Genomic DNA, 17,060 nt, shown 5'->3' with positions numbered 1-17,060 from the left:
CGCTGTTGAGCCCTGCTTTGGATAATTTTATAAATTGTTTCTAAGTGAGAAGATGATCAGCAGTGCCACCAAACAGTAACACTGGGTGTGATTGTTCAGGGAGCTGTCTAGGGAATTGTTTGACCTTATCTTGCTGCTCAGAATAGAGTCACAGGGGGTGGCTCACAGCGTCTGTTATCACAAAATAAGTGTGTTTTCCATCAGGGGTGTTTATTTTAGGAGACTCTACAGAGCCACCAACAGACTACACCTGACTCACTTGTTTGTCCTCATTGATAGACTTTTAGAAACTGAATTTTTTTTTTTAATGAATTGGGGAAATAGGGACATTAAAATGATGGTGGTATTAGTAAAACTTGTTTATACACAGAACACAGAACAATTAAAAAGTTGTTTAATTAGTTTTTTATGCAGAAAAACATGGGTCTGCAAAATCACTATTGATTAAAGTATCGGACCTTTGGGGACAAGCTGCTTGTATCTCAGTAAATGTGCCTCAGAATGAAATTGGGTCATTGACTCCAGTGTTGCACACATACGGTGTGTACTGTAAGGTTGCTGAGAATTTTCAAAATGGCATTTAAAGATGATCAGGATCAAGAAATTCATGCCACTTCACTGCTCCTTTTCTGTTACACAGTGATTGCGTCTCAGAATATTTTTAGCAAGATTTCTCCATGAGCATGAGTTGTTTTTATCCACATGTAATAGGAGAAGAGGGAAGAAAGAACCACATCTTAAGTAATTGTGCCTGATGATGCTTTGTTAGTTATTTTTCTTTCTCTCTTTGTCTGTCTCTTTATTCTCTCTCCATCTTCATTGGTTGCCTAGAGACCTGCAGTAGGATGCATGGAAATGGCAGGAAAAGGTCAGGCAAACCTTTGAGAAGTTAGTCATCAGCTGTGTGGAGGTGTGGGTGGGATTGCAGAGTATAGGGCAGAATTGGTGAAGGTGTTTTCGAGCACTCCACCACAACATGCACTCTTGCTCTGATACATTTAACAAATGCTTGGGTGACAGGTGGTCGGATGTTAGTGTGGCACCACAATCTGTGATGTCATCACCTACTTATATTCACAACAATATAATTAGATCAGTGCTGTCAGTTGTTTTGAATATACTCATATTTTTTTGGGCATAATAAATCAACTAGATATTTATTTTTGTATTGTTTTTCACCATTGAAGTCACATGTTAGTCCGGTCCACAGTTCTTCTTAGAACAAGACTCATGGATTTTCAGCGGCCGATACGGATATTAGGGAGTAAAAAAAAAAATGTTGATACTATATATCAGCAGATCTAAAAGAAGAAAATGGCAATGATTCCTAAGATGTCATTAACAAACCCTTATGAGAAAGAAACGTAATTGATTTATGTTTTACTTTTCAATCATAAACTTAAATAAATAAATAAATAAAATTAACATGAATGTTTTACATAAAATGTAAACACAAATACGTATATTTTTTTGCATTGTTCTTTACAATAGTTTTTATATTGGTGCTTATTTGCGTAGACATGCACAGACACCGTAACGTATGTGAAAGGCTTATATTGGACCATATTATTATTATTATTATAATAACTGATTTATTAGTGGGGCTCCAATTGTTATCAGTTTTCTTTTAAAATGCACCATTCTTTGTAAAATTGTTAAAATTGTTTTGTTTTTTGTTTTTGTTGAGCATCCAAACTAATGACATGCTGCTTTGTTTGTCTTTATCTGCAGGTATGGCCTCACAAGTCTTGGTCTACCCACCACACATTTATCAAACCCAGACAAGTGCCTTTAGCAGTGTGAAGAAACTCAAAGTTGAGCCCAGCAGCTGTGTGTACCATGAGAGGGCACACCCGCAGACTTATCTGAACAGCAGAAACCTTGGCATCGTGCACCCAACAAAACAAGCCCACTCGTTTGTGAACCGAGACTTTGCAGTGGGTGTGAAAGTACGTGGAGGACGTGAGTACCCGGTGCAGACAGTGGTGGTGCGTGGGGTACAGAGACAACAGCCCAGTAAAAGAGGAGGAGGCCCAGCTGCGGCTCGGCAGCGGCAGGACGCAGGGGTTGTCCACTTGCAGGGCAAGGAGCAGCAGCAGGCAGACGCAGCAAGTGGGGGCAGCAGTGGAGCAACAGGAGCAGGAGGAGGGGGAAGGGGAGAGGGCTGTAGTGGAGGAGGCAAGGGAGGTGGAGAGGAGGAGGGTGACAGAGAAGAGAACTGTGGAGGTTTGAACTCAGCTGACAGCTCGCAGCGATGTGGACTGAAACGTAAAAGTGAGGAACTGGATAATCGAGGGAGCACCATGCAGATTGTGGAAGAACTGTCAATGTTGCCCGCCATGTTGCAAACGACGAATGTGGGGAACGCAGCCGTGACCGCGCCTGCAGCTGTGGTGGCTGGAGGGGGCCCCTCCAAACAGGTTGCAGGCCCAGGGGGTGTTGGTGCAGCGGGAGGGGCAGGAGGAGGAGATGGGGACTATCAGGTGGTACATCATGAAGTCCTGTGTTCCATGAAGAATACTTATGAAGTGCTGGATTTCTTGGGACGTGGCACATTCGGCCAGGTTGTAAAGTGCTGGAAAAGGGGCACGGGGGAGGTTGTGGCTGTGAAGATCCTGAAGAACCACCCTTCATACGCACGGCAGGGTCAAATCGAAGTCGGCATCCTTGCTCGTCTGAGTGGGGAGAATGCAGATGAGCACAATCTGGTGCGAGCCTTCGAATGCTTCCAGCACCGCAGTCACACCTGCCTGGTGTTTGAGATGCTCGAGCAGAACCTGTACGATTTCCTGAAGCAGAATAAGTTCAGCCCCCTGTCCCTGAAAGTGATCAGACCTGTGTTACAGCAGGTAGCTACAGCTCTGAAAAAGCTGAAGAGCATGGGTCTAATTCATGCAGACCTCAAGCCAGAGAACATAATGCTGGTGGACCCAGTGAGGCAACCCTACAGGGTGAAGGTGATAGATTTTGGCTCCGCAAGTCACGTGTCCAAAGCGGTGTGCTCCACTTACCTCCAGTCTCGGTACTATAGGTGAGTACAAAACAAGAGTTTTTAACATGGCAAGTTTGAGTTCAGTGCATATAAAACAAATTTTATTCTCTGTTGGTGTCCAGACCACCACAGCCAGGTTAAAAAATATCCTTCCTCTGGCAAAACAAGGAAATGTCTCCCATACTGCACAACATCCTGCCTATTCAGGACCCACATACCACATGCTGAAAAATAACTGACCCTGCAGTGTTTTTATTAGCAGGGTTCACAGTCATTGTTGCTGCCCATGATAGAAAAAAATGTTTTGCAAGACTTCAAAAGTACAGGAGAAAATATATTCATTTAATTTTGTGAAAATGTTGGGTATGTTTGGCATAAAGCAACTTTGGCCTTAAGAATTTACACAAACTATGAGAGAGAAAAATAGACAAAGGCGAGACTGACTCAACTGCATACAGTGCACAATTTGATTCAGGCAAGAAAGATTGGGAGGAAAAATACAGAATGCCATTCAACACGCAAGTATACTGTTACTGGCTGTGGGGTCTGACATGGCTGTAGATGCAATACCTAATGTATATGTTAGGAGGATGCCTTTGTTTCTGCTGGTCTTGCATGTGCACAAGGAAAACTGGCAGGATAGATTACCTTTGGCATTTTGCGAGGAGTGCTTTTTCTAGCAAAACAAGCCTCAAATGGTATCAACTGTAGTGTAAGAGGCCAGAGTGATCAGTTCACTATACCTTTACTCTCTTTGCACAGAGACTTTGATATAAGTAAATATAATATAGGCCATTTTGCATTTATCATCTCCTTACACTTTTACAATTAAATCATTCTACGGCGATAACATAGGGTGCATGTGCAGTACACAGACTAAAGAATGAAAGACTAGTTCTTAAGTGAGAGAAGGAAATGCATTGCATGCGTCCGCGTGAAAGGTAAAAAATTTACGGTAGCGTGAATGAGCACACAGCAAATGGTGCTCCAAATTGCATTGCACACCAAGTTAGAGATATTTTTTGGTTCATTATGAAGCGGGTGGGACAAGTCAGAATATAGCGGGCTGTCAAGATAATTAACAGGAAACACCGACAATTTGACACAATCTGCAGTGCACACGTCTCTGCTTCTTGTCAGACTTTAAATAGCCAAAATCTCTCCACACCATTGAATTCCTCTGACCCTCCTTTTAAACAATGTCCTCGTCTTTTAAGCTTTGGGCTGTGTCCGTTGTGGTGTTTTCTTCGCTAAATTTGTCGCTCGAGTTTTCGTTAACATTTTCTGCCGTTATTTTCTCTTTTATCTCAATCCCACTCCTGGCGTATTAGTGCACGGCTGCGGTAGCCCAGACATTAGCATGTGTGCTGCTGCCAGCTGCTACTCCTACGCTCTATTATCCATTATCATTGGCTGTTCGTGTAGTCTGTCAAAACATGGATGGAATGAGTTCTATCGACGTATCGACCATGTCTTATATTTCTAGTTATTTTGCAATTATTATCTTCATCGTTGTATCGCCCATCCCTACTTCTGGTTGGTAAATAGTTTTAATTCCAACCTTGCCAGCTGGTGTACCCTCTCCAGCAGTAGTGATTCAACCAAGTCATATTTTTAACTGACTCATTAACTTTATGTCATTATGTCTTGCTTTTATTTTTCCCGCAGCACAAGTAATGACCTCTTAACAGTCAATATTTATCCACCATACATACAGTCAGGATTCCTGTATTCTGCTGCTCCCCTGCTGGTCACCCACTGCTGTAATGATATAGTGTAAATGCACACGATCACGCCACAACCACAGTTTAAGTGTGCTATATGGAGCCCATTGAAAAAGGGCGTATTCATCCAAATCCAACAACAATCCCATATACAGCCCGTCTATGCAGGTTTCATTAAAGTTTCCATCTGAGGATATGCTTCCTTCTAATTTGTGCTCCGTGAAAACTGGATCTTTAATGCCTCATGTTTCACTCGTGCTTTACTCACAGAAGAGACATAACTGTGACCCAGTGTGTCTTTTTTTTCTGTTTCAAGTCTCTATTTACACACACTAGTAGATTATAACATAATATGCTGCGAGAACTGTCAAGTCATCTCTAGATGTCGCTTTAGAATGTAAGATTATATTATAGTTATATCCAGTGCTGTGGAGCGTACACAACATCATACATGTTTGTTTGGGGTGGAGGAATGTGTAGGAAAATGCCTCCACAGTTGGGACAGTAGGAAATAAAATATTCTGCTTGCAGTCTTGCACAGATCCATGCAAGTAGGCAATATTCATCTTGAAAGGCAAGTGGCTCTTGTTTTCTCTACTGTGCCAGGGGATCTTACTCTGTGAGGACATCCTATAGTACGTAGGATGTCATTTCTGCGTCAGCTTGATGCGTTGCACTAATTGGTTTAGTTGTGTTTTTACTGCCTGCCAATGCTAATGGGCCATCTTGCGTCTCTCTCATACTTGTAGACGGCATATGTCTGACCACAAAATACATTAACTAATTTCTATGAGGTTTGATGCATCTTGATATGAGAAATCACAACTGTACATGTCTTGAAAGATGCAATTTCCTATATTTGTCTAGCCCTTCAAAGTGTCAGCGAGAGCACAAGGGAGAGCACAGCTCTTTCAGTACTGTGTCAGTGTTTCTTACACAGTTTCAACAGCATTGAAGAAGCAAATGAAAAGAGATTTTGGTTTGAAAATTTAAAAATGCCACCAGCATGAATCACCAGACATCTGTAAAAAGAAATTGAAAACATGTTTTTTAAATCTAGAAAAACCCTAACACTTAAAACGTGATTAAATGGTACTGGAAAGATTGACTTAATCCTGCAGTTTGTGTTAACCATAAACCTTCCAACATGTTTTATACTAAGCAAACACAATCATTAATATCTGGAAGTTGTTTGTTTTTAGATCCCTGTCTTACACCTGGTACATTATGGCAGTAATATCTGACCAACTATAGGTGTGCTCTACTGATGAGATTCATTTGATTTTTTTTTTTTGGTGCAGATTGTTAGTGAACATTTGTCTTCCTGAGGCTTAGGAGACTGGAACAGGCTTTATTCAGGTCAGTGCTACCTGTTCCAGTGAAAAGAATTTACATGGCATTTGAATAATTCTCACCACCTGAACATTGAGCCAGTGAAGCAGCACGGTCGACAGGGAATAAAAAAAAAACTGTTATTGATAATAGATGATTTGATGTGAATCTCTATTTGCATTTACTGTTGCTTTTTTTTCACTAAATTGAGAAAACACTTGCTTTGCCCCTACCTTGGTCACAGTTTTATGAAAATGTTGGGGAAAAAAATACTTGTCAATGACACAGAATGATGGCTTTCTCTATTCTCACACATTGATCAAGGTTTTCTTGTGAATATCGTTGTAAATGCACTTTGTTTCAGGAAGTTGCTCAAAATAGAGCTGTCGTACTTTGTTCTACTTTAGTGGGGGAGGAAGTGAGCCGTGCAGCTGCTTCAGCTCTTTGTCAGCACTGTCAAGCCGGAGCTTTGGTGACCAGCAATTTCTTCCAAGTCTAACATGGTTTTGTATTTTGATAAAAATAAATACGGCAGTACAATAGCCGATGTGAGAGTGCAGGATCATAATGATACCTGTCTGCTTATAAATCACGTGCACTAGTATATATTTGATGTACCAAAATAGCAGGTGCAGTGAAAATTTGTATTTTCCACTTTATTTGTATGTTCAACTGGTCACAGATGGAAGATATTTTACATAAGTGAGTAGCAACACTTTACATACAGAAGTCAAATAAACAAATGATCTTTACTTTATATCATCATTTGGTAGTTTATGGTGTGTACAGACAAAACAAAGCTGCTGGATAGTTTTTATAGTAACTTGGGAAATGACCAGCTAAGCGAAGAAGGCAGCTCACTCTAGCGCTAACTTGGTTCATAATAAAGTTCTACCAATAGCAGAAATCAAATACTAGTATATTTTACCAGTTATAGTACTATAATACTAATAGACTGTCATTGGCTTTAATGTGAACAGCAGTTTCAGTACATTTCATTATGAGCTGCAGTAAATATTGAGGTATTTAATGTTAGAAGTGAATATTTGGATCCATTTTAGATGCAAGTCTCCTGTCAGGACAAATATTCGATTACAAAATACTAATGACATGAAAAAGTTGTCCCCCTGTAGTTGGTAGCCCTTCACAGACCGGAGAATGCAAAGCATACGGTGAGGGGAACAGCGTTGCTGTGGGTGAGAGTGAAGAGTCGCTTAAAATAGCTCATGGGACACCGGCCAGTGTGCTTTGACTTCTATAGATGGTGAAGCACATAGACAGCCAGAATGAAATAAGGACAGCTTGAAATACAAGAGAGCTCACACTTGTTCAAGGTCAACTAGCTCTAATGTCAGCTGTTTTGATTTTCATATGTCCATTTGTGTTTGTGTGCACTTGGTTATGTGCGCAGCATTAAATGTTTGTAAGCCAGTAATGTTCATTGGCTGGTGGATACCTCCTATCTATCTGCCACTCAAACTAATAAGTTTGACAGATTGCTCCTTCAGTTTACGTGCTTCTGGCCAATGGCCATGCGCGGTGTTCCAGCCATATTTGCACAGTCAGCTAAGCTGGAACTCTCTGAGCTCAATAACGGTGCCAACTTGAAAATGAAACCTTAATTATATTCATTTAAGTTGTAGTTTTAAATGTATCGTTTTGCAAATATTAAAGTGTATTATTATTCATTGCTGATGTACCCGCTGGAAGAAATGTTATTCTTGTCCTCAAAAACATGTTTATCTTATTAACTGTATTGTCGTTTAATAAACATGTAAAACGGCTCATATTGAATTCTGTCCAATTTGGAAATTTAGTAAGATGTTTTTAAAAAAAAAAAAATAATAGTCAGTCAAAAATGATTGCAGCAGATGGAAGGTATTTATGTGGACTAAGTAGCTTGTTATGGCTTTTAGTCTTTTTGTTAGCAAGCATCTGAATTCTGCATCAGGGCTTTTTAAATTGTACTGTTTATGTCATGTTGTATTGTATTAACAAGAGAAGAGAGCATTTGTTGCTATGACAAATTAACAGTGCAGTTCTTGTAGTTTTAAACTTAATCTTGGATATGAAGTGGAAGCAACTGGTGCTCACATGTGAAAGGCTCATTTGGCCTCTTCAACTGATTTGGTATCAGTCAGTGTCACTGCTTCATGTTTTTAGCAACGAATGATTAAGCTGGTGTTGTGCAGATGGTCACATTGTTTTCATACAATATTGCCTTGTGCTGTTACTGGTAGGAATAACTGAAGCTGCAGTATTTACCAGAGTAGATGAGGAATCTATTTATGAAAATAGCTGCAAATGTTTTGTTACGGTACAAATTTTGTTTGAATAACTCTACAACATTCATGATAATAACACAGTGAGCCGCTGCAGTAACACAGTCTGCTTTGATATGACTGCTTCACAATAAACGAAGCCTGTCTCACTTGGTAGCTTAACAAGAAGAAACTAAAAACTGTAGAAAATGCTTCAAATCCAAAAATCTGCTCTGTATTCCAGATAGTCACTGAGTCACTGTTGCAATTTTTGCTGAATAAATGTCTTTGGGTGAGATGTTGAAGGAGAGCTTGTATGATTTCACCTTGGAAATGGCAAAAAGCTACAAAGCTGACAACTACATGGAAGGATATTTTGTTGTCAAGGCTATTAATGGCTGATTGGTTGGATGATATATTCTGGTGAATCAGTTACTGGTTGTTTCGTAAACTGTGGGTTGGCTTCCATTTCTAGCTTTGTATTCATACAATTAGTTATCTAATTATTTACTATACCCTCTATACGAATGGGTTTTTGTCATCCTAAGCCCAGAGCTGAGATACAGTTTTTGCCAATGATTTGAAAATACGTCAAAGAAGCACAGTCCATCTTGGGAATAAACAAAATCCTTTTTTGAACTCTGGCTCTTTGTCAACACATTAAGTGGTGTACATCTGTAAAACATGTCCAAAGCCTTGTAACGTTAATCTGAGGTCTGGGCAGATCAGAGTGCAAGTGCTGCCTGTGCTACACTGCCTATGTGTTCTACTGAATAATGCAGTGTTCTGAGGGAGTGTGAGGAATTACATTTCCTGGAAGAGACGTGCAGTGAGGCTCCGTTCTTCCACCATGGAGTCACAATGGGGTCAGTCTGTGTTTGTGACTGAGCTCACGACAACTGTAGTGAAGGCCTGTGTAAAGCCTGGTTTATACTTCTGCGAATTACGACGCGTGGGCACCAGATGATAAGTCGTGGCCACGAGTTATGAATCTGTTCCTTAATAACAAGACCAGGGGAACTTGGAAGCCTCTTGGACGAGAGATGAAATGTTTCAATTAATCATATGACGTTCCCTCTATAATGGGCTTTTAGTATGACAGTGTTGTCTGCACCGACTCTGATTGAGGCGTCACTGTGGTGGAAACGTTTGCAATTAATAGTTAATAAAAACATCCCTCTTCTCTTTTGCAACTGGGGACTGTGTGCACAGGCGTATTTTGGTGACAGGATGTTTGTGTGGACTGTAGAGGGGGTGCCAAAATGAAACTAAGGAGGGGCAAATAAATCAAAATGATTACTAGGCCCTACTAATAATTCAGAATGGGAAAACAACAAAAATTGTCTTGATATTGGTTAAGCCGTCAGCAATCGCTGATCGCTCTGACCTTTGGCGGTCCTCGCTTCTATTGCCTATCAGCACAACCCTAGTTCAGAGGATTGTTTGTTTGTGTGAGATAATGGGCATGAATATGAAAAAGAGAGCATTTCTCTGCTCTACCACGGCCCTTCTTGCAAATAATAGGACTTGTGTCTGCCCTAAATTTATTTTTCAGTTGAGATAAAGAAGTGAAAAGAAAACACTTTGGAGACCTGCAGATTAAAGGAACATTACATCTTTAGAAACATGTTTCTTATCTTGAGAAAAGAGAAGTATCAAATTTGTATTTGTGCAGTAGAGAGGACAGTGTGGAGATGATTATGGGTTATATTTTATTTTACCCAACTCCTCTTCCAATTTTTAGGGAGTTTTTCTGAACATCAGCAAGCCGCCTTGGAATCTGGCCATGCATCGTCTTTACATTGCCTCTGCTAATTGGCTTGTGCCTCAGCCTCTTTGTGGGTGAGAGAGAAACAAACAGAGAGAGAAGAAAAGAGAGAGATGGATGGAAGCAGGGAGGCAACCGTTTGGGTCAAGGGGACAAACTGTTGAACTTGTTGACCAGGGAAAAACATGCTTTCATTGGCCAGAACTAATCCACAAAGGAGCAGTAAAATATAGTGGGAGCTTCAGGCTGAGAGGAGAAAAAAAGTTTTACCACTACTTCTGCTTGTTTGAGTCTTATTATGTGGCTGTTGCTGAAAATCATACTTGCAGTTTAGGCTGCCGCACACTAGACGATAATTGGGCCGATTTTAGACCCGACTAGCCCCTTGCCACAATTGCAGGGGCTTCTCAGCCATGACTACATTCATTGTATTTTTTTCCTTTTTTTTCACTGCAAAACAGAACACACGACGTGGTTCCTCCTCCATTTTAGTTTTTTGTCTAAAGTCACGTTTAATCACGCGAGTGTTCCACAATCCAATTCAGAAGGTGGTGGTTATTTACATAAATAATATTTACATACATTCATTGCCAACGGCCATAAGAAAAACTGAAGAAGAAGATACCTGTTTCTGTGAGATTTCAAGGATTGAGAAAACGCCACTGAAATGGTTTCCTACAAATGCCAAGTGTGTGGTCTGACGTTCTTGCCAAATCGTCCAGGGTGTGTTCGGAAGATTATAAAATAAAAAATCTGTTTAATCTGTCATTATGTCTGTGGTCTCCCATGTTTTTTAAATCGGTCAAGAGTTGAAAATCCTCTAAAGTGCAGCAGCCCTTAGACTTGGCATAGTGGTGTTCCCGTGCTGGGTCTGCTGTTACTGCTGTGCTCAGCATTTTACATTAGGATATGTTAGGGATGACTCCATTAAAGTCAAGCTAGCAGCCAATGCAGACTTCATTCTCTATCACTGTAGGGCCCTCACCAAAACTCAGTGTTACATATTGAAACATGTCGGGAGAAAATCTATGAAAATAATCTTGTGAATTAGTTTATTCTAACGGCTGCTTTTTTTCAACTTAATGAGCATCTTTTAGACTACGTTATTCAGTAATAGAAAGGTTGAATTTCTAGACATGAACAGTGAATTGGGGAATGTTTTTGGAAAAAAAGCGTTTGACAATGCAGGAGAAAGCTCTTTGAAGATGTGTCGTCCCCCCCCCCTGCTGCCTCCGAAGGTGTTTTGCACCGATAACACATGAGACTCCATAGAAACCTTTGAACACAGTGATATTGTAGACAACTCATGTCTAACTCCAAGTCATTTATTTCTCACCCTCACTGAATGTAGTATTACCAGTCAACAGCCCTGACATGCAGCCTTTTGTATTGCGACTGAGGAAAACATGTTCAGCTTTCATGTCGCAGCCCATTAAAGCATTAGAAGAAGTCTGATTGCATTTAATGGACGGTAAATGCATTAATGTTGCCCTGATGCATCTTGAGTTGATGCCGAAACCTCTTAAATATCAGATATTTTCTGAGAGAAGTCCATATCAAACCAGAAACTTGTCATGCGGAGCAAACATCCACCATGATCATGTATCAACAATCCAAAAAATTATCGTTTTGAATTTATTTTATGTACCAATTGCCATTACCTTTGTTACATATTGGGGAATTGTGCCTCTGTATTTAATGTACCTACATGTTTTATGTGGTTTGATAACTTAAGTTGGGCTCAGACTACAATAGCAGGAGCTGAAATCAGGTTGCATTACGAACACAAGGAGAATCTTCTCTATAATCTTAAACATACCCACACTACAAGATTAGAATCAAAATAGCACATCACATACGACAGGTTGTTATTTCGATTATTACTCCAGAGGCAGCCTCAATTATTTTATTCCACAATATATCTAAAAGCTTCTTATTTACGGGCACTGACCAGGTTTGTCTGATTATTTCTGTCTACCAGATACACCCATTCATTCATTAATATTCTACATCAATTTATTCCTGTTAAGTGTTACATGGAGTTGGAATCTATCTGTGAACTGGGCTAAAGGCAGGATGCTGGTCCATCACCTTGTTTTTGTTGTACCTGCCTGTTTCCTCCGGAGGTCTTGCACGTGTCACTGAACAGTCATTCGTCTAGCATTCGGTGGCCCCTCAGCTTGTACGTCATATCCTCAGGATGGAAAATAGATCTGGTTTCACAGGAGGGTGGTGCGGCTTAAGTTGCGTTGATTAGGGCTGAGCTGTGCAACCGTCTAACCAAAGGGGAGAGACCTGCTGTTTTCTGTTTGGCTTTCTTTCTTTCAGCCTATGATTTTACATTCATTTATGGTTCCTTTATTGTCTACCATGGGAGAAATTTGTTTTGTGTTGCTACTGTGCTCTCAGCAGGGAAAGATAAGGACAAAGGCAAATAAAGAGACGGTCCCTTGCACCCAGAAGCACTTTTCCTAGGACAAACTGTATAATGACTTGCAGTCCTGCTTAAGCACAATATGCCCCTATACCATCCTTGGTTCCTGATGAATGCAAGGGGTGTGTTGATATGTGGCTTCCCTCTCCTCACTTCCCCAGGGAAAACCTGTTCCTTATAAATAGGACATGTCTGTGAAGCTGAGATGGTTAGAATAACTGCCTGGTTGCTTCTCTGCTGCTCTGTTGCCTGCTACACCAGCTGTTGCTTGCATTTGTTTTGACCATGTGATAAAATTATCAAAAACTTATTTTAGCTGGTCTAAATCTCGCTGTTGCCATCCATATGTAGCCCCTCACTATTGAGTCCCCTATAGCTCTAAAGACGTCAGAGAGTAGTTGTCCGTAGGATCCCCTTACATACATCAAGTAAAGGTACAGTTGTGTCCAGTTGTGTGAAACAGCAGCCTAAATAGAGGGTATATCATGTGGACTGAACCGAAGTGAAAAGTATTTCCATCGTTTAACTTACTCTCTAATGTTATTTTAGGGCTGAGTTCCTCTGAGCAACGCTGTAATCTATGTCGGCAATGAGGATATAATTACTATTGCAACTGGAATGGCATTAAGTAGAGCGCATACCTCCACCAAGGCCCAACAGTCCCCTTTTATTTAATCAAGCCTTGTAGCTAAGCCACCAAAACAATGCAGATCATGATATCACAACCTCCATTGCAGAAGAATTATAGTTATTTTCATCAAGTCTGTAGATTATTCCCTGGAAAATTGGTGAAAATGCCAAAGAAACTCGCAGTCGTTATTTTATACCTAGTTGTAGGAGTGTATATGTAAATCGATCTCCTACCAGGCTTACAATGTTTATGTATTCTATGGTGAATAAAAAATGTAAAGTGCAGAAAATATACATGTGTGATAAAGACAACTAAAGTAACTAAGAGAAGAAAAAGATCCTGGATCCACCCTCTTGTCCGGATCCGCGCCAAAATATAAAAAACCCTGTATACCTCATGCTGTCAGTGCTCTGTCTACATTTATAGGCTGTTGTGTCCTAAACCCAGAGTTCTTGACAGTCATGTCAGACAGACACGTCTTACCTATATTGGAGCTGACAGGCCTGCGTCACCACCAGCCGTCCCTGTGACATGGTATTACAGTGCTATTATAGATTTACTCAAAGTAACACTGAGCCAGCACCTAGGTGAAGAAATAGTGACTATGCTTCTTATTCTTAAGCAGCCTGGATCAGATACAAACAGCCTGTCAAAGCCCTGATCCCAGCCTGGCTGACCTGCTAACCCACTGGATCAGCCTGCTGATGCCTGGCGGCTCTAGTACACTCACACACTGACTTGCGGGTCACTTGGCACTGTTACACATGTACTGCACAATCCCGTCTGACTGGCCTTCATCAGGAACTCTATAACATTACTAATAATGGATATGTATTCGCTGAAGACTTTAGCTTACAAAGCCAAAAACATAACATCCACGAGAAGTGAAATTGAGAGAAATGGTTTGTTGGTGCTATCATGAACAATTTGAGTATCTTTCACCCACAAAGCCGTTTTTCTTTGAAATGTTGTCTGCTAAAGATTTAATAGTTTAACGTGATATAAGAAATTTGTTTAATTTCTTATCTGTTTTCTGGGAAATGTTCAGTGTTTGAATATGTTTTCATTCTGTGATGACTTTCATAGAAACAGATTTGAAAATTGGCACAAAAACATTTATTTTACAACTTTTATTTCATACAGGTCACATTGAAATACCGTCATATTAAACACTGTTGTTCTGTTACTGTAGTCTAACATGTGTGTGTTTTGTCTGTTCCACAGGGCTCCAGAGATTATTTTGGGATTGCCGTTTTGTGAAGCCATAGACATGTGGTCGCTGGGCTGTGTGATCGCTGAACTTTTTCTGGGCTGGCCCCTCTACCCCGGAGCCCTGGAGTATGACCAGGTAAAAATCTAATTTCTGACCAGTCCCTGTTTAGCTGCTCTTGTCTCATAATTCTGGAATAAGTTCCTGCGTCTTTATCCTTTATTCTTTCATTCCAGATCTTTATTAAAATCATCCCAGCATCTCCTACCTCTGCTTTCCCCCTTCCATGACTAAGTCTCTCCTCTCGGCAGCATCACCACATGAAGTGTTTTTTTTTGTGGCACACGATTTTATAGTGGGCCTTCCCTCAGTTTATAAGTTTTACCCACCCGACCGTCTATTCTCTCATAAATTACCTCGCTGACCATTTCCCCCCCACCCATCCCTAAATCGCCCACGTGGCTGTCAAGGCATCATTCCACCCTCTCTTTCCACCCAGTCACTTATTTTTCTGGTTCTGTTTCTGTCTGTCTTTTTCTCCTTCTTTCCATTACCCCCTATTCTTTCCCATCACAGCAGCCCACAGAGGAGAGGCTTCAGTGTGTTTGTTTTTGAGTTTGCATGCCATCCAGCTTTCTATTACAGGCTAGCACTCGGGTTACTGACTCAGACGTGGCTCATGCTGTTCAACTTTGTGGGATTTGTCATTCATGGCTACTTCAGTCTGTCTCTCCCCAAAGAAGTCTTGTAAAAAGCCAGTATGAAAGAGAAGCAGACAAAAGCTTAAAAAGGCAGTAGGGACATTGACCATCAAAGTTTAGGCCAGATGGTTTGTACCTAAGACAAGAATGCCCCATTATCACAGTGTGTACACTTGGAAAAATCAGTTTCTGCATTTTAACCTGTGTGAGAACCTGGTCTAATGCTGAAGGGATTTTCTGCTCGAGGACGGCATGGAGAGGAAACTTTTGACTTTGAGGGAAAGAAAAACTTCTGTGCATAATTGCAGGCAGAATGTTTGAATGAAGAAAGAGGCCGAGCGCTCAAATTACTTGAACTAACAAATTAGTGCAGCATTTACCGGTACCTTGGTGATATACCTACCCTGAGAGTCGTACCAGCTGGCGTCTGTGCCAGCGAGCAGAGAGGCATGTTCTTGTGACCGATGGTATGTCTATTAAGAGCTGCTGGGTGCCTGGCCCTCCCAGTGGAACCCTTACAGTGTCTTCCCAGGACTAGACTGATCTGGGCTTATGTTGAGTGGCTTTCCCCTACCCCGGAGCCCTATCTACTCAAAGGCTGCCAAAAGAGCCTCAGTCAGATCCGTCTCTGTCCTATGCAGTACCCTACAGTACAGCACTCAGCCTCACTGCATGCTGCACTCATAGCAAAGTATCTTTATGGTCTGGCATCATTTTTCATTCTCACTAGGACCAAGGCAGGAGAGATAACTCAACACCTCCGAAAGAGATTTGACTTGAGTGCTGCAGCACCAGTCTAAATATGATAAATCTGTTTTTGCAGGAGCCAGCCAGCATGTCGCAAAGCAGCTTTAAAGATATCTGGGGTGAGCCTCCTCAATTTAGTAAGGGGCTGCTTGCAGCTGATGGAGGGGGAGACAAGGGGGGATGGGATGAAGTTTGCATGCACAGGCAGTGTGAAAAACTATTTAATAAACAATAAATTAAGTATTGAGAGGCAAACTCTGGAATAGAGTAGCAAAGAGCATTCATCAGATAAAAATCTAAACCTACTGTATAGCTGCTTTCAGGCCGATATTGATGTGCTTTAAACCAAAACGCATGATTTCTGCTGTGGAATTTATATCATGTCCTGCCCCAGACGCCACCTCTCCGCTGAATGTTCTGGACATATTACTGTGTTGTGAGTGTGTCGGCCACGGCCAAACTCATAGTGTGTTCTTTATGTGAGGGGCCAACTTCGGAAAATTGGATCCGTTCATCTGCTTATGGAGGATGAATTCATTTAAATCCAAATGCACTGTAAACACTGGCAGTAGAGGGTGGGAGAGACCCATGGAGCAAAATCAAGCGTTAAATTGCTTTAGATTTTATCTTGCTGGGTCGTACATGGATCATGATGTTAGTGTCTATTTTTGTCAGTTGATTAAAATACCTACAGTGAATTTTAAGCTTTGTATGTTCTCCGGGACGACTGAACTGGAAGCACATCCCAGGGAAACCCCTATTTTAGCCATGTGGGTTTGCAATTTCAATGAATGCCTATGATTTTTGATAGTGGTTCTGACTGAACTCTGCTTTCATAGCCTCCTCCATTTGGGAAACTCTTTCTTTGGCAAACCTGCCCACTGACACAAAGGTTCTCCATTTATTCGCTGAATAGGAAAACCAGCCAGTGCAGGAGCATAGCACCAATGGAACAAATGCCATGACTTTCATTTTGGTTCCTAGTGCTTTCTGGGTACTTTCATCTCATAATGAAGGCAAATACTCTGCCTCTTCATCACTCATTATTCCTTCAAAACATTTCAGAGAAATACAAAAAACAAGAACACAAATTCATAGTAATCTGCCCAGGTTATCTCACAGCTTCATTGGTGACAGAAAAACACGATCGATATAAATTGCTTTGATAATATTGATGTCTAAAGTGTATATTTACCTTCATTTGTTTGCTATATAAATATAAAACCGTACTTACAAACAGGAAGCTTGTAGATCATTTTA

The 17,060-nt window shown here is 40.9% G+C and overlaps 1 protein-coding gene across 1 annotated transcript in view; it reads left to right on the top strand.

Moving 5' to 3' along the window:
- hipk3b (homeodomain interacting protein kinase 3b) overlaps nt 1–17,060 on the top strand; it is a 40,059-nt gene that overhangs the window by 7,063 nt on the left and 15,936 nt on the right. The window contains 2 exon segments of the mRNA XM_035153904.2: nt 1,732–3,031; nt 14,367–14,490. Coding sequence (XP_035009795.2) covers nt 1,732–3,031; nt 14,367–14,490 — 1,424 coding nt within the window.

Source organism: Hippoglossus stenolepis, chromosome 1, assembly GCF_022539355.2.
Source record: "Hippoglossus stenolepis isolate QCI-W04-F060 chromosome 1, HSTE1.2, whole genome shotgun sequence".
Taxonomy (NCBI): domain Eukaryota; kingdom Metazoa; phylum Chordata; class Actinopteri; order Pleuronectiformes; family Pleuronectidae; genus Hippoglossus; species Hippoglossus stenolepis.
The sequence above is the reverse complement of the archived record's forward strand: the minus strand, read 5'-3'. Positions and strand labels throughout refer to the sequence as shown.